Below are 25,560 nucleotides of genomic sequence, written 5' to 3'. Positions count from 1 at the left end.
TTTATCCCCTTACAAAGATATGCATTTGAAAAAGATGGAAGCATTCACAGACTCATTATAAAGGACTGCAGATTGGATGATGAATGTGAATATGCTTGTGGGGTGGATGACAGAAAGTCCAGGGCTAGGCTTTTTGTTGAAGGTAAGTATAAAATTGAAAAGAATCTTAATTATGATATTGATTGGAATAAATGTCAACTAGAATACAAATGAAATGATGTCATTCACATTTGCATTTTAGAAATCCCTGTTGAGATCATCAGGCCTCCCCAAGATATTCTGGAAGCTCCTGGTGCTGATGTTGTCTTTTTTGCGGAACTCAACAAAGACAAGGTGGAAGTTCAGTGGCTAAGAAATAACATGGTTGTGGTCCAAGGTGATAAACACCAGATGATGAGTGAAGGAAAGATCCATAGATTACAGATATGTGATATTAAACCTCGTGACCAAGGCGAATATAGATTTATTGCCAAAGATAAAGAAGCTAGAGCCAAACTTGAACTGGCAGGTAAGTGTCCTTCATTTTAAAATATCCTTCAAAAATATGGGGTTGAAGAAGTTAGTGCAAGGAAATAGAAAGAAATGCTTCAGAATCATCTGTCATAGAAATGATGAAATATACGTTCCTTTAGGCAGCTAGGTGGTGCCATAGTGGACAGAAGGCTGGGCCTGGATTCAGGAAGACTTCCTTAGTTCAAATCTGGCCTCAGACACTTTGTGACTGCGTGACCCTGGGCAAGTCACTTAACTCAGTTTCTTCATCTACAAAATGACCTAGAGAAGGAAAAAGCAAACCACTTCAATACCTTTGTCAAAAAAACCCCAAATGGGGTCACAGAGAGTCAGACATGACTAAAAATGACTCAACAACAAAAATTCCTTGAGGGGAAAGGCTGTTTTGTTTCACTTTGATCTTAAGTGCCTAACAGTTCCTAGCCTGTAATAAGCACGTAATAGGTGCTTAATAAATACTTATTGGTTGGTTGATCTCTCTGGAAGTCCTATGTACCAGAAGTAAACTCAGACTTATAGAGGAGCCTCTCCTCCTGCCCACTGCCTACCGCTACTACCCAAGGAAGCTGGAGGATTCCTTGGGTTTATTCTAGCCTTGAATCAAAATTCAAAGATATTCTTGGGGATATCACTGCAGAAAACTTCCTTTTGGCCTTAAACTGGTATAGTTTATACAGATAAATAAAAGCTGGGTAGATTAATTCTTAAATAGAATTTACCCAAGCATAGGAGTCACACTCTTTCTAAAATGAGTGTTTTACCATGAAATGCATTTTTGTTTTGGTTTAACTTCTTTCAAGGTACTGACTGTCCAGTTAAGCATAATATATCTATTCATATACCATAACCATCCCCTCATTTTCACAATAATCCAGAATCTGGCCATTCAGGAAATAAATTGTCATCATAGATCACTTAGTTCATGTTTTCTACTTGGAGAAAAAAAAAGAAAGATTCATCCAAGTATGCTACCAACTTATTGTAAAGAATGTCCCATCTCGCTGACTAAAACAAATAAGCTAAAAATGGTTACTTGTCTTTTTCTATCATTAGCTGCACCTAAAATCAAGACTGGAGACCAGGATCTTGTGGTTGATGTTGGGCAGCCTTTGACAATGATTGTACCCTATGATGCCTACCCAAAAGCAGAAGCTGAATGGTTTAAAGAAAATGAAGCTTTACCTTCAAAAACAGTTGATACCACAGCTGAACAGACCTCCTTCAGAATCTTGGAAGCTAAGAATTCAGACAAAGGAAGGTACAAGGTTGTGTTACAGAACAAACACGGAAAAGCAGAAGCATTCATCAACGTGAAAGTTATCGGTAAGCTTTTGAGCCATTGAGAATAGAATGGCTAAGCTTAAGAAAAGATGGGCATTCACTAAAAATGTTTCTTTCCTCCCAATGAATCTCAGATGTACCAGGGCCAGTCAGAAACTTAGAAGTGACAGAAACATTTGACGGTGAAGTGAGCCTAGCCTGGGAAGAGCCATTAAGTGATGGTGGCAGTAAAATCATCGGTTATGTTGTTGAAAGACGAGACGTCAAGAGGAAGACATGGGTATTAGCCACTGATCGTGCAGATAGCTGTGAATTTACTGTCACTGGACTCCAAAAAGGAGGGGTTGAGTATCTATTCCGTGTAAGTGCAAGAAACAGGGTTGGGACTGGTGAACCAGTTGAAACAGACAATCCCGTGGAAGCAAGGAGTAAATATGGTAGGTGATTGATTTGGAAGAAGAATATCACTTTATCTTCTTGTTCAGTTTCTCTTTGTATAACGAAAAATTTGTGAATTGTTTCCTCTTTTTTCCTGGGAAAAAATCTAGATGTTCCAGGTCCTCCTCTGAATGTAGCCATCACTGACGTAAACAGGTTTGGTGTCTCACTTACATGGGAACCACCAGAATATGATGGCGGTTGTGAAATTACAAACTATGTCATTGAATTAAGGGACAAGACTTCTATTAGATGGGATACAGCTATGACTGTCAGAGCTGAAGACCTCTCTGCTACTGTCACTGATGTGGTAGAAGGAAATGAATACAGCTTCCGAGTCAGAGCCCAAAATCGCATTGGAGTTGGAAAGCCAAGTGCTGCTACACCCTTTGTGAAAGTTGCAGATCCAATTGGTGAGCACATAGAGAAGTAATTGTTAAATGGAGCCCAGAAATTAGATTTTTTTCGAATATGATACAATTAATCAAAGAAAAATTAAGAATTGAGTCAGCATGCTTGCTTAGGCAGCACATATACTAAAATTGGAAAGATACAGAGAAGATTAGCATGGCACCTGCGCAAGGATGACACGCAAATTCATGAAGCGTTCCATATTTTTTTTTGTTTTTAAGTATTTATTTTAAAAAATCATGTCTCTCATTTGTACTTAAGCACTATATATACTATTTTGCACAGCTGACTATTTGGCAGTTATGATGATCTATGTTGGGCATTCTGCTGTAAAACAATAAATACACAGAAAACTCAACAAAAAAAAAGAATTGAGTCAGCTTTCAAGAAAAAATATGATGTAAAAATATAGGGCATTAGTCCATATTTTTAATTATTGTATTCAGTAAACCTGTTATTTTGCTGAATATAAGGGTAATAGGACCATTTCAGTTATAAAACATTATAGAATTAAATGGTACATTTTTACACATGAAGCTTATCTTGGTTCCGTTTCAGAGAGGCCAAGCCCTCCTATCAACCTTGGTTATTCTGACCAGACTCAGTCATCTGTTCAGCTTTCATGGGAACCTCCACTAAAAGATGGTGGAAGTCCCATACTGGGCTATATTATTGAGCGCTGTGAAGAAGGAAAGGACAACTGGATTCGTTGTAATATGAAACTCATCCCTGAGCTAACTTACAAGGTAGAGAATTTGAAGCTAAAAAGAAATGTCTAATACATTTCCATGGTTTTGAAGCTGATTAGTTTTTACAAAGGTGGATTCTTATTTTTAGGTTACTGGATTAAAACAAGGAAATAAGTATTTATATAGAGTCTCTGCAGAAAATGAGGCTGGAATTTCAGATCCAACTGATGTTCTTGGTCCATTGACTGCAGATGATGCATTTGGTAAGTGAGGTGATGTTTAATTTACTTGACTAGGGATACTGTAATTTTATGTAGCATGTGCTTTGTTTGGGGTGGTAAGAGAAAATCAATATTTGCCTTTTAAAAACACTGGAGTGTTTTTGTAACATATTAATTTCCCCCTTGGCAGTTGAACCAACAATGGATTTAAGTGCGTTCAAAGATGGCCTGGAAGTTATAGTCCCAAACCCAATCAAGATCCTTGTACCAAGTACTGGTTACCCAAGACCAACTGCAACCTGGTCCTTTGGAGATCAAGTCTTAGAAGCAAGTGACCGGGTGAAGATGAAGACCCTATCTGCCTATGCTGAGCTTGTTATTTCGCCAAGTGAACGCCCAGATAAGGGCATTTATACATTAAAACTGGAAAATCGTGTGAAAGCCATTTCTGGAGAAATCAATGTTAATGTGATTGGTAAGGAACCAAACTTTTAATGAATATTTAGATATGTACACACACACACACACATACACAAGTAGCAGCTTGCAAACCTTAAAGCCCTGTATAAGTGTGAGCTTTTATTACTATTAATATCTAAAGTTTTACAGTATTACCAAATATTAATTTGAAATGTTAATCGTCTCAAATTGTGAATGCATTCCTCAGCTCGACCAAGTGCACCAAAAGAACTGAAATATGGAGACATCACCAGAGATTCGGTCCATTTGACATGGGAACCGCCAGATGATGATGGGGGAAGCCCACTGACTGGATATCTTGTTGAAAAACGAGAAGTCAGTCGTAAAACATGGACCAAAGTGAGTACTTAGCTGGGTTAGATGGTTAGGCTCAGTAGTAAATCCCACAAACCCAACTAGGCAAAATTTTCTTTAGAAAATATTATTCTTAGGCAGGTTCCTTTGTAGATATTCAGCATCCTTCTAAGGTAGTTAAAGAGCAGCCCCTGGTTTTGTGGGCCTGATCTGATTTTCAGAGGTATTGACACGTGATTTGACCCCTTATAAGCACACAGTATTCACCTCTGTGTGCTGTGGGGCTTTTTGATGGAACAAGTACTTCCTTTCCTGATTGGAATAATTCTTAGTCCATAAACCTTAAATGTTCTACATAAATGCAAGTCATTGTCATCATCAGGCCCAGCAAAGTGGTGCAGTGGATAGAATACCAGACCTGATTTCAGGAAGACTCATCTTCCTCGGTTCAAATCTGGCCTCAGATACTTACTAGCCACGTGACCCTTGGCAAGTCATTTAACCCTATTTGCCTCAGTTTCCTCATCTGTAAAATGATCTAGTGAAGGAAATGGCAAACCACTCCAGCATCTTTGCCAAGAAAACACCAAATGGAATCTTGAGGAGTCAGACTCGACTGAAACAACTCACAACAACATTATTATTATAATCATCATTGGTGGTGATAGCAGCAGCAACAGTAGTAGGAGTAGAATGATAGTATTCCTCCTTCATTAGAATAAATTTGGTAATGGGGGCTGACCAGGACTTCCTCTTTAGCATCTTCCAGGATCAGTATGGTCCTTTCCCTTACATTCAAATTGTCTTTCTCACACTCCAAGCTTACCAGCTTATAGGAGAATATTAGCAGCTGCTCTTGCTTCTGTGCAGCATATTTAAAGAAAGAGGATGGCGTAAATAGAGACCTAGACTTAAAGTCAAGAAGACCTGGGTTCAAATCCAGCCTCTGACATTTCCTCTGAGACTTTTTTCTCACCTGTAGAGTGAGGAGGATAATGCCCATAGTACCTAACTCTTAAGAGGGTTGTTTTAAAGCTTGAGGGAAATAATAAATGCACAATACTTGGCAGATATTAAGGTTCTGTGTAAGTGTGACTATTGTTATTTTTAAGGGTTACTTAGCTTCACCTTAGTGGGGCAGTGAAGAGAGCGCTGGCCCTGCAGTCAGACCTGAGTTCAAATCCACCCTCAAGTACTTAAGTAGCTATGTGACCCTCACAAGTAACAGTCTCTTTCTGCCTTAGTTTCCTCCACTATAAAATGGGCACAGTAATAATACCTCTCTCCCAGGGTTGCTATGAGGATAAAATGAGGTCATATTTGTAAAGCATTTAGCACATCTTTGAAAGCACTACATAAATGGTAGCTGTTATTATTAATCATTACATGTCCTGTTTTCTGACTTTCCCCTAAGTAAAACAAATGACAGGATTTCCTGCTTGAAGCAATTTTCCTAAAGTCAATGTAAAACGATTTGGAGAAGGCTTTGTAGGACTAATTTATTATGCCTCTTTGTTTTTTCCAGGTTATAGACTTTATAACCGACCTAGAATTCACTGTTCCTGATCTTGTCCAAGGAAAAGAATACTTATTTAAAGTTTGTGCACGCAACAAGTGTGGTCCTGGAGAACCTGCATATGTTGATGAACCTGTAAACATGTCAGCTCCTGCGAGTGAGTCACTCTGTGATGTTTTATAGCCAGCCTGTTATGCTATTTTTTCCTAGTATATTGATTTTTAACATTGTATTTGTGTCATATTGATGGGCATTCTCTTTTAATTTTACAGCTGTGCCTGACCCACCAGAAAATCTAAAATGGAGGGATCGAACAGCCAAAAGCATTTTCCTAACATGGGAACCACCAAAACATGATGGTGGTTCACGTATCAAGGGATATATAGTGGAAAAATGTCCTCGTGGTTCTGATAAGTGGGTAGCCTGTGGAGAACCAGTTGCTGAAACCAAGTACGTTCCTTAATTATAGCATACAAAAATAGTCATTAATGCTCACTAAAAAACCTTTCATTTGGAAAATATTTAAGAGCTATAATGTTATTTTCTCATTAAAAAGTTTTCTTATTTCTTCTGAATGATTTAAAGCAGGTGTAACTTGTAATTCATTATTCAGAGTTTTGCTCTTGTTTATGTTTTTAAATTAAAAATACGACAATTCAAACTTGATTTTAAAAAATGAATATCATAAACCTTGACTTATACACTAGTTTTTGGAAGCTATTCAGAAGAGGGAGTATTAGATTGTTATGATGCCTATTATAGACGTGAAAATTCAGTACTCAAAATTATATTTACTTGACAGAATGGAAGTGACAGGTCTAGATGAAGGCCAGTGGTATGCTTACCGTGTAAAGGCTCTGAACAGGCTGGGAGCTAGCAAACCATGCAGGCCAACAGAGGATATTCAGGCTGTGGATTCACAGGGTATGTCCTTATCTTTTTTTAATTGAATCTGCTGTGTCTTCTATTTTATTTCTTCTTCAAATTCACTGACATTTTAATTTTCTCTTCAGAGGCCCCAGAAATCTTCCTAGATGTAAAGTTGCTTGCTGGCCTCACAGTGAAAGCTGGCACAAAGATAGAATTGCCTGCCACAGTGACTGGCAAACCTGAGCCTAAGATCACCTGGACAAAGGCCGATGTCATTTTGAAACCAGACAGAAGAATTACCATTGAAAATGTTCCCAAAAAATCAACAGTGACCATTGTGGACAGCAAGAGAAGTGACACAGGCACCTATATCATTGAAGCTGTCAACGTCTGTGGACGTGCTACTGCCGTGGTGGAAGTCAACGTTTTAGGTAACAATATTGCCTTTCTTCAGAGTGACAAAGAGACTTACTCATGAAATCAAATTGGATAAGATATACTTGTATTTTATGCCATCCACAGATAAACCTGGACCTCCAGCTGCATTTGATATCTCAGAAATTACCAGCGAGTCATGTCTTCTAACATGGAATCCTCCAAGAGACGATGGTGGTTCCAAGATCACAAACTATGTGGTAGAAAGAAGAGCAACAGATAGTGAAGTGTGGCATAAGCTCTCATCAACAGTAAAAGATACAAAGTTCCAGGCTACTAAATTAATACCTAATAAAGAATACATCTTCAGAGTTGCAGCAGAAAACATGTATGGTGTTGGTGAGCCAGTCCAGGCTAGCCCAATAATAGCCAAATATCCATTTGGTGAGTTAATGTAACTTGACATGTCATTTAACATTGATCTGAATGATTAAGTCAAGTCTTAAGCACAGGTGAAATGTTACATATTATTGTCCTTTTAAAAAATAGATCCACCTGGACCTCCAACACGCCTTGAACCTTCTGATATAACTAAAGATGCCGTAACTCTAACATGGTGTGAGCCAGATGATGATGGTGGAAGCCCAATCACTGGATACTGGGTTGAAAGATTAGATCCTGATACTGATAAATGGGTTAGATGCAATAAGATGCCAATAAAGGATACAACATACAGGTATAAAATAAAAATAATGCATAAATGGGTTAAAATAGCAATAATTCCTCTAATTATTTTTTGAAGATTAAAAAGAGTTTATTATAAGTACATCAAGGTAGCAGCACACTGATGGGCTAATCACTTGAAGATTAGCCCTCTAAATATCTTTTAATAGTTAGTATTATTTCTGCTTTGCCTGATTTTGTTATAGTGTTTTGCTTTAATATTAAAATTTCTTACTTGTTTTTGTTTTCATAAATTTATTCATTAACTGAAAGTCTGTTCCATTGAGGAACATATTTATGAACTAAATAGTGAGCATGGGCTTTCTAGAGACTCTGAAGTATTTAGAATTTGAGTTATTATATTACTGCCATTGTTAACATCATTTGATTATAGTATATTTTGCAAATTACAGATAGCCTCTTTCTAGAAATAAATATTTTTATCACTCAATCTCACACAACTTCAGGTTTCCAATAAACACAGCATAAAACATTTATGTACTATGATAGTATATTATAGCAGGTTTGGTTTGTAAATCTAAAAAAATGAATGAATTAACCTCATATATAAAATAAGCACATCTCTGATTTAATATATAAACTTTAATGTATAATTTCTTATTAAAAATAAATTTTAATATATAATTTGTTCTCAATTTAAAGGGTGAAAGGTCTCACCAATAAGAAAAAATACAGATTCCGAGTGCTAGCTGAAAATCTTGCTGGACCCGGCAAACCAAGCCGATCAACTGAACCTATCTTGATAAAGGATCCCATTGGTATTATGCATAAAATTACGTGTGCCTACTTTAGCATTTGACATGGATTCTTGTGCCTTTAAAACTAAATAATTATTTTCTGTCTGTGCAGATCCTCCATGGCCCCCTGGCAAGCCAACTGTGAAAGATATAGGCAAAACATCACTCTTGTTGAAATGGACAAAGCCAGAACATGATGGAGGGGCAAAGATTGAATCTTATGTAATTGAAATGCTAAAAACTGGAACAGATGAGTGGGTTCGAGTAGCTGAAGGTGTTCCTACCACTGAACACTTCCTCCGAGGACTCATGGAAGGGCAAGAATACTCATTCCGAGTTAGAGCAGTGAACAAGGCAGGGGAGAGTGAACCCAGTGAACCAAGTGATCCTGTACTTTGCAGGGAAAAACTATGTAAGTAGTTCTACATAATTTCATCTCATCTTCATTAAACCCATCACTTACTAATGTGTATCTGAATGCTGCAAGGAGACTACAAACTCTTCTAAATTCTAAACCATAAATTATTTTATAAGTTCCTAGTTCTTTGGCAAAGCCTAAACATTTGACAAGCAAATTAAGTTAAATTTGGGTTTCTGTATTTCTCTTCCTATAGATCCCCCATCACCACCTCGCTGGCTGGAGGTCATTAACATCACTAAAAACACAGCAGACCTAAAATGGACAGTTCCTGAGAAAGATGGAGGGTCCCCTATCACCAACTACATTGTTGAAAAGAGAGATGTGAGGCGCAAAGGCTGGCAAACGGTGGATACGACAGTGAAGGACACTAAATGTACAGTCACACCACTGACAGAAGGTTCTTTGTATGTGTTTCGGGTTGCTGCAGAAAATGCCATAGGACAGAGTGATTACTGTGAAATTGAAGACTCTGTCCTAGCCAAAGACACCTTTAGTAAGTGTTCTAACTTAATATTATTATTAATGACTAATAATATAATTAATAATTATAGTATATAAATAGCAATATTGTAGTGATTTATTCATTGTATTTGATAACTATATGATATATAATGTATAATTGTAATTATATTATATTGTATTATATTGTTAATTATGTATGTTAATAATTAGTCTTTGAGGTAGATTATTGCTTTTCAATTATTGTTTTACTTATCATTCACCCTTTTTTCTCCCTAGCTACTCCTGGACCACCCTATGCCCTGGCAGTGGTGGATGTGACCAAAAGACATGTTGACCTAAAATGGGAGCCACCGAAAAATGATGGTGGAAGACCAATTCAGAGGCAAGAATTAGACCAATGTTTGAAGTCAAATTTGTAGCAAATTGAAAAAGTTAAACATAATGTTTCCCTATGACTAATGAAATGCTTTATTACTTAAACAGATATATTATTGAGAAGAAAGAAAAATTAGGAACTCGTTGGGTCAAGGCTGGAAAGACATCAGGACCTGACTGTAATTTCAGAGTAACTGATGTTATTGAAGGAACAGAGGTTCAATTCCAAGTGCGTGCAGAAAATGAAGCTGGAGTTGGTCATCCAAGTGAACCCACAGAAATTCTCACTATTGAAGATGCAAAAAGTGATTAATCGTTCACGTTTTTCTGCATGGCCTAGAGTTTTCAAAATGACATTGTAGCAAGTCAATGTAAATGTTCTCTTTTCTTTCTCTTTAGGTGTTCCTTCACCTCCCCTTGACTTGCATGTAACTGATGCTGGCAGAAAACACATTGCCATTGCTTGGAAGCCACCAGAGAAAAATGGGGGATGTCCTATTATAGGATACCATGTTGAAATGTGCCCGGTTGGCACTGAAAAATGGATGCGAGTCAATTCTCGTCCAGTAAAAGACCTTAAATTCAAAGTAGAAGAGGGTGTTGTTCCTGACAAGGAGTATGTTCTGCGAGTGAGAGCTGTCAATGCTATTGGAGTCAGTGAGCCATCTGAAATCTCTGAGAATGTTGTTGCCAAAGACCCAGATTGTAATTATGATGTTTCTATAATAATTGACATTTTTGTTATACAGATTTTCCAATACTGGAGCTTTTTAACATCATCCCTTCTTCTTTTTCCTTATGTTTTATAGGCAGACCGACTATTGATCTGGAGACTCACGACATTGTTGTCATTGAAGGTGAAAAGTTACATATTCCTGTTCCCTTCAGAGCAGTGCCAACCCCAACCATTAGTTGGCATAAGGATGGCAAAGAACTCAAAGCAAGTGATAGATTAACAATGAAGAGTGATCACATTTCTGCACACATTGAAGTGCCCAAGAGTGTCCATGCTGATGCTGGTGTTTACACCATCACACTTGAAAATAAGCTGGGCTCAACAACTGGGTCTATCAACGTCAAAGTCATAGGTAATAATCATTCTTTGAAATAACATCATACATTCTGGACCTATTACAAAAACAAGTGTGAAGTGTAAATATGCATGACCTCCCTTTCCGATACTGATCAGTCCTTCCAATCCTTTCCATGTGATAACTAAGTTACCTTGCAGGCTATTTCCCTCCCCAAAAAAGGCATTCAGGTTTTAAAGAGTGAACTGAACAATTAAACTGTGTCAGAGAAATGTAATTTTATTAAGCAATGAGTGATAGGCTAATTTTAGTCAAATATATAATAAAACTCAATAAAGATGATATATTTTTTCTAGATTAGATTTTTTTCTAGATTTCTAGATCTAGATTTTCTAGATTCACATATATTCATATATAACATGTTTCTAATCTTTACTGTGTTGATTACAATGATTATTAATATTATTTGAAATAGGCCTTCCTGGACCATGCAAAGATATCAAAGCAAGTGATATAACCAAAAGTTCATGTAAGTTAACGTGGGAGCCTCCAGAATATGATGGTGGCAGTCCAATTCTTCACTATGTTCTGGAACGTAGAGAAGCTGGCAGAAGAACATATATACCTGTGATGTCTGGTGAAAACAAACTCTCTTGGACTGTAAAGGATCTCATACCAAATGGTGAATACTTCTTCCGAGTGAAGGCTGTGAACAAAATTGGTGGAGGCGAATATATTGAACTGAAAAATCCAGTCATTGCTCAAGATCCAAAGAGTAAGTTTTGGCACAGATGCGGGCCAGAAAAGATTTAATGTACTTTTTTATTTTAACAAAATGGATTTTTTTCTTACATTTACATGATCTTCTTATCCCACAGAGCCTCCAGATCCACCTGTTGATGTTGAGGTTCATAACCCCACGGCAAAGGCAATGACTCTTACGTGGAAACCACCTTTGTATGATGGAGGAAGCAAGATAATGGGTTATATCATAGAGAAAATAGCTAAGGGTGAAGAGAGATGGAAGAGATGCAATGACTTTTTGGTCCCTGTTTTAACCTACACTGTGAAAGATCTTGAAGAAGGAAAGGAGTATCAGTTCCGTGTACGGGCAGAAAACGCTGCTGGCATTAGTGAGCCTTCTCGTGCCACTCCTCCGGTCAAAGCTGTGGATCCCATTGGTAAATTTAGTTTGTCGGGTTTATGTCTTCCATACAGTAAAGTAAGCAGGAAAAATATTTGTGTGATTACACTGTTAAAACTAAAGGTGAAACCATACTTCTTTTTTAAAAAATTATTATAGATGCACCAAAAGTCATCCTGAGGACAACGCTAGAAGTTAGGAGAGGCGATGAAATCTCACTTGATGCAACTGTTTCTGGGTCACCTTATCCAACTATTACATGGTTAAAGGATGAGGAAGTTATTAGACCAGAAGAAATTAAAAAGCGCCCCATGAAAATGGTTAGGAGGAAGAGAGGTGAAGTTCAAGAAGAAGAGCCATTCGTCTTGCCTCTGACAGAGCGCCTGAGCATTGACAATAGCAAACAAGGAGAATCTCAGCTACGTGTTCGCGATTCTCTTCGACCTGATCATGGCATGTATATGATCAGAGTGGAAAATGACCACGGCATTGCCAAAGCTCCCTGTGCTGTCAGTGTGCTAGGTAGGTATTTCAAGGTGCCATCCTTCTAATTGGATCTCTCTACCGAAATATAATGAAAACTAAGGCAACCGAGGGAGAAATATACTCTCAGAGTGATGAAGTAAGTGATTAAGAGGTGGTTATAAGGAAGGAGAAAGTAAATGCTTGGAGACATTTTTCACAGTCCCATTCTCTACTAAAATGATTGCAGAAATCAAATTTCACTTTACTCAAGCCTTCCTACCATTTCATCACTATTCTCTGAAAGCAGACATTGGAGATAGAGGATCTACTGCCCGAAGGGCAAGCTAACAAATACAGTTGCGATGGCAGTACTTATACAAACTATTTCAAATCCTTGTTTTCATTTTAAATATTAGATACACCTGGGCCTCCAATCAACTTTGTATTTGAAGATGTTAGAAAGAATTCAGTCACCTGTAAATGGGAACCTCCACTTGATGATGGTGGCAGTGAAATCATAAACTACACTTTGGAAAAGAAAGAAAAGGCAAAACCTGATGCAGACTGGACTGTAATTTCCTCAACACTCCGGCACTGCAAACACAACGTGCCTAAACTGATTGAAGGAAAGGAATATGTCTTCCGTGTGAGGGCTGAAAATAGATTTGGACCTGGACCACCATGTGTTTCAAAACCACTTTTAGCTAAAGATCCATTTGGTAATATTAATATTTATCAACTATTCTTACTACATATTTGGTATTAGCATTAATTGATCCAAGTGGTAAAATTGATTCTTTGTGAAATATCAGTGATCTCACAGGTAGTTTTGGGTTTGGTTTGTTTTTCAGAACCACCTGATGCACCTGATAAGCCTCTTGTTGAAGACATTACCAGTAACAGCATGGTAGTAAAATGGAATGAACCTAAAGATAATGGAAGTCCCATCTTGGGCTACTGGCTTGAAAAACGTGAGGTCAATAGTACTCACTGGTCTCGTGTCAATAGAAGTCTTCTAAATTCTTTGAAAACAAAAGTGGATGGCCTTCTGGAAGGACTAACCTATGTCTTCAGAGTATGTGCTGAAAATGCAGCTGGTCCCGGAAAGTTTAGTCCACCATCTGATCCCCAAACAGCAAGGGATCCCATTTGTAAGTAATTTCTTATACAGCTGGGGGAAAAGGTGAGGGTTTAGAGTGGAGCATGGAGGTGGAAAGCAAATATACACATATTTACATAAACACATATGCATATATATAATGTATTATTTAATATCATATACAGATACATGGATTTTAATGTATATATAAGCTATTCATGTGTGAATAAATATAGATACAGATAAACACTTAAAAACAATTCATGAGTTTTAATAACTGTGCCCTTTCTAGCACCACCTGGACCACCTGTTCCAAGAGTGACTGACACAAGTACTACCACCATTGAATTAGAATGGGAACCCCCAGCTTACAATGGCGGTGGGGAAATCATTGGCTATTTTGTCGATAAGCAGTTGGTTGGCACAAATGAATGGTCACGTTGTACAGAGAAAATGATCAAGGTCCGCCAGTATACAGTCAGAGAAATCCGAGAAGGCGCTGACTACAAACTTCGTGTGAGTGCTGTCAACATTGCAGGCGAAGGACCACCTGGGGAAACTGAACCTGTCACAGTAGCTGAACCTCGAGGTAATAATACTTCATCTGTAGAACTTATTTTCTTCCCCTGTGGGTGGGTGAAGTTTCTGTCTTTTCATTTAGCTTCATGTGTCATTGCTGTTTTCCAACAGAGCCTCCACATGTGGAACTGGATCTTTCTGTCAAGGCTGGAATCCAGATAATGGCTGGGAAAACTCTGAAAATTCCAGCTATTGTCACTGGTCGCCCTGATCCTACCAGAGTATGGACCATAGAAGAAGGAGAATTAGATAAAGATCGTGTTGTCATAGATAACGTGGGAACTAAATCTGAGCTAATCATCAAGAATGCATTGAGAAAAGATCATGGCAGATATGTGATCACTGCTACCAACCTTTGTGGTTCCAAATTTGCAGCAGCCAGGGTTGAGGTTTTTGGTAAGAAATATTTCATGGCTTTTTCTGGGGGTACATAATACAACACTTTCCCCATTTTTTCTTATGCAACATATTTCCTTTTTCAGATGTTCCTGGTCCAGTTCTTGACCTTAAACCTGTTGTAACAAACAGAAAAATGTGTCTACTTAACTGGTCTGATCCAGCAGATGATGGAGGAAGTGAAATCACAGGCTTCATTATAGAAAGAAAAGATGCCAAAATGCATACCTGGAGACAACCAATAGAGACCGAGCGATCTAAATGTGATATCACAGGTCTTCTTGAAGGACAAGAATATATGTTCCGTGTTATAGCTAAGAACAAGTTTGGTTGTGGCCCACCTGTTGAAATAGGACCAATCCTTGCAGTAGATCCACTAGGTAAAATAATCTTTTCTTTATAAATAGAAATCAATTGAATAATATTTACTTCTATATATATTAGTTAGTTTTATATTTTTAAACCTTCATCAGTCAGAATTTCTATAGGTGCAGAATATTATTGGTAATTAACTCATTATATTTGCCATAGTTTCAAAGCAATTTTGTCTTAAAGTAAACATAACTTTAACAATCTTATAAAATAGCAAAATATATTCTTCTGATGCCTAGAAGTTCCCTGGGAGTATGTTGAGTACTTTTGGAAACTGCACTAACTCTTTGAGCCAGTAGCATACACTAGGGTGGCAATACACCATGCCATTTTAGTAACCTAAAAGAGTTAACATAATTTTCAAAAATATCCAGCATATACTCAGGGAGGCAGGAGTTTTTGATGCAACAATGAGGTTCTTTCTCTAGTTCAGATTTTTTCACAGTTTTGGTTTCTTTCAACCCCATATTCCATCCAGTCAGACCCCAAAAGGCTAGACCACAGATGTTGGGGTGAGGTGGGGAATGGGTAACAAAAACAGAAAAAAGAACTGAAGGATGGAAATTAAATCTAAGGAAAAACTTTATGGGGGCTATTAGATAACAATATAAAATGCAAAATGAAACATGTTGAATTTGTAGCTATAATGCCTAGCATAGTACCTTTTATTTTAGTCAACAAGAATTTATTGGGGTTTTACTATGTGCCAGGCACTGTGCTAAACATGGGAGATAGAAAGAAATCTAAAAGATGGAGTAGAATAATATATGTTTGTTGAATTGAATTATTTGAAAGGGATACTAATTATTCAGAGAGGAACTGTACAGACTTGCTACCCTGAATTTTATGAAAACCAAAAACTTTCCAGGGACAGTAAAAATCCAAATTACTAAATATAGCAAAACATAAATGTCCCAGTGACTCTTTTCTTTTTGTTAGTATCCTAAATTGGTATTTGCAATATTTGAGAAAATAAAATGCCTATAATTATTCCAACTACTTTTGGCCACTGAATCACGAATCCAGTTTATTAATTTTGGAAAAACTTAGGAACAAATGTGATACTGAAGAAATTAGATATTTTAATATACCAAATTAAAGTGAAGTGAAATGTTATCTGACATATATGGGTACATATCTTGTACTTAACCTATTTGTGGTTCCAGGTCCTCCAACAGCACCTGAGAGGCTCACATACACAGAAAGAACTAAGTCTACTATTACCCTTGACTGGAAAGCTCCTCGAACTGATAATGGTAGTCCTATTCAAGGATATATTATTGAAAAGAGACGACATGACAAACCTGATTTCGAAAGAGTTAACCAACGACTCTGCCCAACTACATCTTTCCTGGTGGAAAATCTGGATGAACACCAAATGTATGAATTCCGTGTCAAAGCAGTCAATGGTATTGGTGAAAGTGAACCATCTCTGCCTCTTAATGTAGTCATCCAAGATGATGAAGGTAGGTTCACTTAATTCAGTACTATAATTTGGTTCATTGGTATGCTCTTCAAAATTATATGGTTATTTCCTAAGCAAAGCAAAACTCATTTACTACATTCCTGTTTGTGTTTGTTTTCCCAGTTCCTCCAACTATTAAATTGCGTCTCAAGGTCAGAGGAGATACTATCAAAGTGAAGGCCGGAGAGCCTGTTAATATTCCTGCAGATGTAACAGGCCTTCCAATGCCTAAGATTGAATGGTCTAAGAATGAGAAAGTAATTGAAAAGCCAACAGATGTGCTTCAGATTACGAAAGAAGAAGTATCCAGAAGTGAGGCTAAGACAGAACTTATTATTCCCAAGGCTGTCCGAGAAGACAAAGGCACTTATACTGTTACTGCCTCTAATCGTCTTGGCAGCGTGTTTCGCAATGTTCATGTTGAAGTATATGGTAAGTGTTTATCTATGGGATGTCAGGGGGTAATTCAGTGGCCACTTATATAGTGTATTCTGTCTCATCTGACCTGCCATCTCCCACATCTGTACCTTGGCACAAATGGGTCCCTATGTCTAGAAAGGATTTCCTCAGAAGCCCTATCTTCCTTCAAAGCACAACTCAGGTACCACCTCCTACAAGAGTGACTCCCTTTTCCATTACCCATCAGTTATTTGAACTCTCCCCAGAGCTTGGAATTAAAATCTGTATTACTTTGTTTACATTTTGCATTTACTTATACATGTAAGAGTGTACCCCATTAAGACTTTAGCCAAAATGAAGGTCTAGAAAGGGAAAAAACATAAACATTACAGCATCAGTGGGAAGCCCTTTCAATTATAATGAAAGCACTACATACCTTGGAAGGGATCTAAGGCTTGAGTAACTTAACTGCCTATGGAAATGCCAGGAATGATAATGAACTTATCTCACCTTAGAGAATGCCTTCAAACCCTTATCCTCAGCCTCCCATCTGCATAAACTCCAATAGGAATCTGGGAAAGGTAACTCCCTGGTTACCACAAATAAGAGTGGGGTCCTTCCCAAAAGGAGCCCTCTCTGAAGGAGGAAGAATTATCAGGGCATAGTTTTACACATTTATGTTATCCCCTTCATTAGAATGTAATCTCCTGCAGGTCAGGTTTCACTTTTGTCATTGTATCCCCAGCTCCTAACACTGCACCTTGCACATAGTAAGTATTCAATAAATGATCATTGAAATGTGTTTTCTTTCAGATCGTCCATCTCCACCAAGAAACCTTGCTGTGGTTGATATCAAAGCTGAATCTTGCTACTTGACATGGGATGCTCCTCTAGATAATGGTGGCAGTGAAATCACCCATTATGTGATTGACAAGCGTGATGCAAGTAGGAAGAAAACTGAATGGGAGGAGGTCACCAATACTGCTGTGGAAAGGAGATACGGGGTAACCTTTTCTAGGCACTATTTTATAACATTAAAATTGCTTGTGGCTAAGCAAGTAACATTCTAGTGTCCCTCGGAATTCAATGATTAATTCTCCAAAAAAATTTTTACATTTATCTTGTCATTGAGGCACACAGTACCATTGGTATATGGCCATTTAAATACTCTTTGATGAGGAAGTTGATAACAGGAACTCCAAAATCATCCCTTTTAAGAGATGAGCCAGAAAACATGGAAAATACAAATATTTCTAGTTAAAGTGTGGCTTCATCTTTTCTACCTCTGCTACATACAGTTATTTTTGTTGTACATAGTTTGCAACCTAGGTGAAGAATCTAACTTCTGACCCAAGATCCTAAAGCAGTCAGCACTTAACCCCTGACATTGATTACAGAATGCTGACTCCTTCCAGGTTCATGTTTCCATTCCTAAACATCAGAGATCAGCAAACCACTGCCCTAGGGCCAGATTTGGCGTAGGAGCCAAAAAAAATGATTTTAACATTTTAAAACAAATTTTTAATGTATTTAAAAATGTAAAAACTATTCTTAATTTCTAGGCCTACAAAAACATATCACTGGGGTAGATATGTTGACCCCTGCATAGATAATCGCCTGGCATTTTACTGCTAAATTATAAAAGTAAATGTGAAAGTGAGTGAAATTCAATATGATGCTTAAAAAAAAAAATTTTTTTTTCTGTCTTCTAGCTCTGGAAGCTTATTCCAAATGGTCAATATGAGTTCAGAGTAAGAGCAGTGAATAAATATGGAACTAGTGATGAATGCAAATCTGATAAAGTGGTCATTCAAGATCCCTATCGCACTCCTGGACCTCCAGGAAAACCCAAAGTTTTAGAGCGTACTAAAGGATCAATGCTAGTGAGCTGGACACCTCCTTTGGACAATGGTGGGTCTCCAATCACCGGCTATTGGCTGGAGAAGAGAGAAGAGGGCGGTGCTTATTGGTCACGTGTTAGCAGAGCACCAATAACAAAAACAGGATTGAAAAGCGTGGAATTTAATGTTCCACGTTTGATTGAAGGTGTTAAGTATCAATTCAGAGCACTAGCAATAAATGCAGCTGGAGTTGGCCCTCCCAGTGAACCATCAGACCCTGCTGTAGCAGGAGATCCTATATGTAAGTATAACTGGATTTATATAAAATAATTGGTGTGTCTATAGGCGGCGCAGTTATTTAGTGGGTAACCTTGTGTTTCTTTTTCCAAAATATGTACTGAGGTAAAATAGTTCATATTTTAAAAGAAAAACAACAGTATTTTCATTTACACATGATAAAAAAGGCAGATTAAAGAATTTTTAAAAATAAAATGTAGAAGTAAAAGACACAGATAATCAAGTTAAATCTAAATTATTACAGATGAAGTGATCAAAGAATATAGAGGCTGAACACTTATCCTTTTTATCAAATGATAGTTCAATATGGGAGAACATAGTCTTTTTTGTTGCGTTATGCAAGAGAAAGGGAAAGGAAAGGAGATTTTTCTATTGAATATTCAACAAAAAACTCAACAAGTATTTATTAAGTACCTCCTGTGTGCACAGAATTGGGCTAGGCTAACGGGGAAGATGCAAAATTTAAATTAGTCATAGTCCTTGACATCATGGAGCTTACAATCCCATAAAGGGATAACACATATACATAGATAACTATTATAAACAGTAATCTATGATGAGTGTATGGATCAATTTACATTTACATTATATATCTTGTATGCATATAGTTATTTGCATATTTTCTCCTCCATTAGAATTTTAATTCCTTGAGGTTAGGAACCACGTTTTTGGCTTTCTTTGTATCCCCAGTGCTTAGCACAGTGCCTGACACATAATAAGCACTTAATAAATGCTTGTTGACTGAATGAATGTGAAAGGAAAGTCATTACCAACAGAGGGCATCAAGGAAGGATTCATTGAGAAAGCATCAGTTTAGCTAGGAATAGTTAGGAATTCAACAGGCAAAGATAACTTTGACTATAGGTGTAACTTTGAACAAGTCACTGCATATCTTAGGACTTCAATGTCCTCATCTATAAAATTAAGGGGTAGGAACAGATAACCAGGATGGCTTTGGGCAAGTATTACCTCATCTGTAAAATGAGGAGGTTGGACAAAATGGCTTCTGAGCCATTTCTGAGCCCTACATACTATGATCCTTTGACCTATAAATCTGTAACATACAGGTTATACAGCCCTGAATCTGTAACATACAGGTGAAGTTCAGGGACAGAGAGCAGTCCAATATGCCTAGAGAATAATGTGTGGAGGAGGTGATGGAATAAGAGGCAATAAGGTTGAAAAGTAGTATGGCATCTCATCATGAAGATTTCAAATACCATGTTACAGAATCTGAATTTTATTCATTGGACGACAGGAAGTCACTTGAGATTTTTAGGATAATAGTAAGATGACCAGATTTATAGGTAAGGAAGGTTAGCCACGTAGCAGTAGGAAAGATAACTCAAGTTTGAGGTGGGAGTAGGTATGAAACAAGTGGAGGAAGGAAGACCAAGACCTATTATTAGGATTATTTCCTAAGACCTATTATTTCCTATATTAGGAAACTATTGTAATATGACTCTAAATATTTCAAACATTTTCAGATTATAATCAAACATACCACATTTATCTAAATAGTTTTATCAGGTACTGGACCCAATTGACAATCAAATATTCTCAACTCCTGACTGAATGCTAAACACATAATTTTGGATAAATTTAAAATAATTTATATATAAAGCCCTTGGTTATTGAGGTATTATGTCATTTGAAGTATTGCTTTATGACATATTTTCTTAGATTCTCCTCAGACAAACGTATGTAGCATGAGAATCTGATTTATAAAATGAAATGTAAACAGTATTCCAGCCTCTGTCAATCAATACACATTTCTTAAGCACCTACTATATGTCAGGTACTGCGCTAAGTGCTGAAAATACAAAAGGAGGGAAAAGACAATCTCTACTCTCAAGGGCAGAGCAAGAAATCTAATGGCAATGAGGGATGGGCTATTTGATTTGGTTTTCCTCTTTCTCTCCATTGTTTTTAGTCCCACCTGGTCCACCTTCATGCCCAGAAGTCAAAGACAAAACTAAGTCAAGCATAACCCTAGGATGGAAACCTCCAGCCAAGGATGGTGGTAGTCCAATCAAGGGATATATTGTTGAAATGCAAGAAGAAGGCACTTCTGACTGGAAAAAAGTAAATGAACCAGACAAACTTCTGACTACCTGTGAATGTGTTGTACCTAATTTGAAAGAACTCAGAAAATACCGATTCCGAGTAAAAGCTGTAAATGATGCAGGGGAATCTGAACCCAGTGGGACCACTGGAGAGATACCTGCCGGTGATATTCAAGGTACTGGTGCTAAATTCACATAAAGCTGTTCATGTGATCTTATGAGAATAGATAGCTTTGTTAATAAATAATAATAATAGAAAGTTCTCAAAATGGACTAAGTATCTTTGTATTATTTATGACATTGCAGAGCCTCCAGAGGTTTTCATTGACATTGGAGCCCAGGACAGTTTGATTTGCCGTGCTGGGTCACAGATCAAGATTCCAGCTGTTATTAAGGGACGCCCAACACCAAAATCATCTTGGGAGTTTGAGGGAAAAGCAAAGAAGACAGTAAAGGTAAAAGATAAAGCTTCGTAGTCCAAAATATTTCATCAAATTGATGTAAGAAGTGCATGTGCTTCATTTAATTATTCTTCTTTTCTAACAGGATAACGTTCACAATATACCTGAAGATGCCCAGGTAGGATAATTTAAAAATCTGTAATACCAATTGTCAAATTTGACACTGCAGTAATTCTGTGAAATAACTAAATATGTATTATTTTTTTCATATAGCTTGAAACTGCTGAAAACTCTTCAGTGATTATTATTAATGATTGTAAACGAGAACACACAGGCAAATATAGCATTACTGCCAAGAACAAAGCAGGACAAAAAACTGCAAATTGCAGAGTTAAAGTCATGGGTAAGACTTTAAAACTCTAAAGTCATCAAATTAAAATGATGGGCTATTTTCTAGGTATTTGAGTGAAATCATTTATATTGTCATTTGCAATCAACAGATGTACCAGGACCACCCAAAGACCTGAAAGTCAGTGATATTACGAGGAGCAGTTGCAAACTTTCATGGAAGATGCCAGATGATGATGGCGGAGACAGAATCAAAGGTTATGTTATAGAAAAAAGGACTGTTGATGGGAAGGCCTGGACAAAAGTTAATCCAAACTGTGGCAGCACCTCATTTGTAGTACCAGACCTCCTCTCTGAGCAACAGTATTTCTTCCGAGTGCGTGCTGAAAACCGCTTTGGTGTTGGTCCACCTGTAGAAACCATCCAAAGGACCACTGCAAGAGATCCAATATGTACGTTTTAATCTAAGTTGAATCTTTTAAAGCTTAAATTGAAGCTATCTTCTCACAACTAAAATGTATTATTATATTCCTTGTCTCATTTTTCTTTTTAATATTTTTTAAAGTTCCTCCTGATCCACCCATTAAGCTCAAGATTGGCCTTGTTACCAAGGACTCAGTGAGTCTGACTTGGAAGCCTCCGAAAAATGATGGTGGTGCCCCTGTCACACACTATATTGTTGAGTGCCTTGCCTGGGATCCCACTGGGAAGAAGAAAGAAGCATGGAAACAATGTAACAAGCGAGATGTAGAAGAAACTAAGTTTACTGTCGAGGACCTCATAGAAGGTGGAGAATACGAATTCCGAGTCAAAGCTGTCAACGAAGCAGGAGTCAGCAAACCTTCAGCTACAGTTGGTCCCATCACTGTGAAAGATCAGACATGTACGTATGCAGGAAGCTATTGGCAGATGCCTTCTATTCTTATACCTTTCTAGCTTTTAACAATTGTTCAATGAGTGACTTCATTGGGAATAATATTAGAGTAGAAGCCAGGGACCCACCATTGACTCTTATTAGAATCTGGGCATGTCGTTAAATTTTATTTTCCCCAACTGTTGGATGATATTGTCATGTTTGCTTGTATAGTTTCTCCCATTCAGAGGAAGTTATTCTGGTTTTTTTCTTTAGCATAATTTCTTCCTTAGTAGATCACTGTGGATGTGAGGATTCATAAGAGCATTACTAAAGACTTGATAAGAACAGCTAACGTGCAAATATTCAAGATTGCACAAAGCTAAGAGAAGAGTGCTTAATTGTTACTTACCTGGACAGCAGGAGATGCTATGAGCAATTTACATAGATAATCTCCTTTTCTATCCCTTCTAACTCCACCTTCCTGTTTTTATTGCTAAAGTAATTATATGGAGAAACATGGTAATAATAAAGGGATTTTATTGCTAAAATAATTATAGGAATAAACATGGTAATAATACAGAGATTATTAAGGAAAGATTACTTTAATCCACTTTGAGAAGTTTTAAGAAAAATAAACTAGCTTCTATAAGCTTTTGGGGGGAAAAGTATCAAACCGTTCTATGCTCTAACATTGCCACAACATTGTAATGCTTAAAAGCTTTCTAAGCATTTTCCTAACCACAACTTTGTGAAATAGGTAATGGTAATATTATTATCCCTGTTTTATGGTGGAGGAAACAGTCTGTCAGTGAGTAAGTGATTTACCCAAGGCCATTAGTCAACCATTTGAAGTGAGATTTTAAGTTAGGCCTCCTTACTCCAAGTTCAGCACTCCATACACCATGCCCTACTGTCTTTCATAATTAATATTACTATAACTAATAGCTATCTTGGGTATCTTTATTCTCCTCTTTGAGCCCCAATAGAACCATTGCCTAATAGGACACTGTCTCCCTCTTTCTACATTTTCTACCTTATCTGGGCTTACATATAAGTAAAGTATAAAATTGCTCCAAACTACATTTCTTCAGAAAAGGAATAAATAATCAAAAAATGAGCAGAGCTGCTCCCCCTTATAAAGTTGCACCCGCGTTATGGATTATCAGACAGACTTGCAATGGCAGTTGCTAGAACACCAGTGTTTCTTCTAGCTGCTATGGACCACTTTTGCCAAACATGGCTCTGTTTGGGGATGAAGCCAAATGTGAAACAAGGTCAAACATCTTCATTTCCAATAACAACATGTCTTCTTTTCTGATCTAGGCCCACCATCAATTGATCTAAAAGAATTTATGGAGGTTGAGGAAGGCACAGATGTTAGCATTGTGGCTAAAGTTAAGGGCGTGCCCTTCCCTACATTAACATGGTTTAAAGCTCCTCCGAAGAAACCTGATGACAAAGCTCCTGTTCTGTATGACCATCATATCAACAAGCTTGTGGTTGATGATACTTGCACCTTAGTGATTCCACAATCGCGTAGGAGCGATACTGCCCTGTACACACTCACAGCTGTAAATAACCTGGGAACAGCATCAAAAGAGATGAGACTAAATGTTCTTGGTAAATATAAAATAGTTTGTATAAAATGCATATAAATAAACTACCCATATGATCTTTCATTTTAAATGCATTTGGCTAATTAACTGTTCTTTTTCAAACTCTATTTTAGGTCGTCCTGGACCACCAGTGGGACCCATAAAATTTGAATCAATTTCAGCTGATCAAATGACTTTATCTTGGCTTCCACCTCTAGATGATGGTGGTTCCAAGATTACAAATTATGTTATTGAGAAAAGAGAAGCTAATAGGAAAACATGGGTACGTGTTTCCAGTGAACCTAAGGAGTGTACATACACAATCCCCAAATTACTGGAAGGCCATGAATATGTATTCCGTATAATGGCACAAAATAAATATGGTATTGGAGAGCCTCTTGACAGTGAACCAGAAACAGCAAGAAATCTGTTCTGTGAGTATGACACTATTTTCAAATGCACATCCCTTTTTGTGTATTTTTACATTTTTTTTTACAAACCCATGTGACTCTTTCACAGCTGTCCCTGGGGCCCCTGACAAGCCAACTGTGAGCAGTGTAAAGCGTGACTCCATGACAGTCAACTGGGAGGAACCAGAATATGATGGAGGCTCTCCTGTGACAGGCTACTGGCTAGAAATGAAGGACACCACATCAAAGAGATGGAAGAGAGTCAACCGGGATCCTATCAAAGCTATGACTTTAGGAGTTTCTTATAAAGTGACAGGCCTCATTGAAGGTTCAGATTATCAGTTCCGAGTATACGCTATTAATGCTGCTGGAGTTGGCCCTGCAAGCTTGCCATCTGACCCAGTAACAGCTAGAGATCCAATTGGTAAATCTTTAAACATTTAGTTTTTAATTTATGAGATGTTTCATGAAGAAATAAACTAACTAATATAATGGTTCTTCCTAGCCCCACCAGGTCCTCCCTTCCCCAAAGTGACCGACTGGACCAAATCATCTGTAGATTTGGAATGGACTCCTCCAATAAAGGATGGAGGGTCTAAAATTACTGGATATATAGTTGAATACAAAGAAGAAGGAAAAGAAGAATGGGAAAAGGTAGGTAAAATTTGATGTTTTGAAAGCAAAAACACTTATTAAAAGAATTATTATAATTTTTAAAATGCTAATGACACTTTTTAAAACTCAGGGGAAAGATAAGGAAGTGAGAGGAACAAAACTTGTAGTACCTGGATTAAAAGAAGGTGCATTCTACAAATTTAGAGTTAGAGCAGTCAACATTGCCGGCATTGGAGAACCTGGAGAAGCTACTGACATTATTGAAATGAAGGACAGAATTGGTAGCTATTATTTTTATGATTAACATACCTGAATTTTATTTTAAAATTGAAATATATTTTCAAAGAAAAACAC

General features: G+C 37.4%; 1 protein-coding gene and 1 non-coding gene across 2 annotated transcripts in view; both read left to right on the top strand.

Annotated features, from left to right (window-relative positions):
- The window catches only part of TTN (titin), a 327,155-nt gene that overhangs the window by 227,861 nt on the left and 73,734 nt on the right, over positions 1–25,560 (top strand). The window contains exons 202-246 of the mRNA XM_036744026.1: positions 18–142; positions 242–508; positions 1,567–1,836; positions 1,929–2,231; positions 2,343–2,645; positions 3,202–3,389; positions 3,481–3,595; positions 3,744–4,028; positions 4,221–4,372; positions 5,853–6,000; positions 6,116–6,293; positions 6,646–6,767; positions 6,857–7,144; positions 7,236–7,532; positions 7,638–7,824; positions 8,475–8,590; positions 8,682–8,981; positions 9,184–9,483; positions 9,729–9,834; positions 9,936–10,132; positions 10,227–10,532; positions 10,637–10,915; positions 11,334–11,633; positions 11,737–12,039; positions 12,162–12,524; positions 12,884–13,186; positions 13,319–13,618; positions 13,859–14,155; positions 14,257–14,541; positions 14,628–14,921; positions 16,080–16,379; positions 16,502–16,810; positions 17,591–17,781; positions 18,490–18,919; positions 20,849–21,157; positions 21,288–21,436; positions 21,528–21,560; positions 21,656–21,785; positions 21,883–22,182; positions 22,296–22,613; positions 23,910–24,206; positions 24,316–24,615; positions 24,701–25,015; positions 25,097–25,245; positions 25,337–25,487. Coding sequence (XP_036599921.1) covers positions 18–142; positions 242–508; positions 1,567–1,836; positions 1,929–2,231; positions 2,343–2,645; positions 3,202–3,389; positions 3,481–3,595; positions 3,744–4,028; positions 4,221–4,372; positions 5,853–6,000; positions 6,116–6,293; positions 6,646–6,767; positions 6,857–7,144; positions 7,236–7,532; positions 7,638–7,824; positions 8,475–8,590; positions 8,682–8,981; positions 9,184–9,483; positions 9,729–9,834; positions 9,936–10,132; positions 10,227–10,532; positions 10,637–10,915; positions 11,334–11,633; positions 11,737–12,039; positions 12,162–12,524; positions 12,884–13,186; positions 13,319–13,618; positions 13,859–14,155; positions 14,257–14,541; positions 14,628–14,921; positions 16,080–16,379; positions 16,502–16,810; positions 17,591–17,781; positions 18,490–18,919; positions 20,849–21,157; positions 21,288–21,436; positions 21,528–21,560; positions 21,656–21,785; positions 21,883–22,182; positions 22,296–22,613; positions 23,910–24,206; positions 24,316–24,615; positions 24,701–25,015; positions 25,097–25,245; positions 25,337–25,487 — 10,958 coding nt within the window. The remainder of the gene's footprint in view (positions 1–17; positions 143–241; positions 509–1,566; positions 1,837–1,928; positions 2,232–2,342; positions 2,646–3,201; positions 3,390–3,480; positions 3,596–3,743; positions 4,029–4,220; positions 4,373–5,852; positions 6,001–6,115; positions 6,294–6,645; positions 6,768–6,856; positions 7,145–7,235; positions 7,533–7,637; positions 7,825–8,474; positions 8,591–8,681; positions 8,982–9,183; positions 9,484–9,728; positions 9,835–9,935; positions 10,133–10,226; positions 10,533–10,636; positions 10,916–11,333; positions 11,634–11,736; positions 12,040–12,161; positions 12,525–12,883; positions 13,187–13,318; positions 13,619–13,858; positions 14,156–14,256; positions 14,542–14,627; positions 14,922–16,079; positions 16,380–16,501; positions 16,811–17,590; positions 17,782–18,489; positions 18,920–20,848; positions 21,158–21,287; positions 21,437–21,527; positions 21,561–21,655; positions 21,786–21,882; positions 22,183–22,295; positions 22,614–23,909; positions 24,207–24,315; positions 24,616–24,700; positions 25,016–25,096; positions 25,246–25,336; positions 25,488–25,560) is intronic.
- LOC118840626 lies at positions 2,749–2,851 on the top strand. The gene has a single exon (XR_005009796.1). It is a non-coding gene; the product is annotated as a U6 spliceosomal RNA (small nuclear RNA).

This window comes from Trichosurus vulpecula, chromosome 2 (genome assembly GCF_011100635.1).
Source record: "Trichosurus vulpecula isolate mTriVul1 chromosome 2, mTriVul1.pri, whole genome shotgun sequence".
Classification (NCBI taxonomy): Eukaryota; Metazoa; Chordata; class Mammalia; order Diprotodontia; family Phalangeridae; genus Trichosurus; species Trichosurus vulpecula.
Note: the sequence above shows the minus strand (reverse complement) of the source record. Positions and strands in the feature narration are given on the sequence as shown.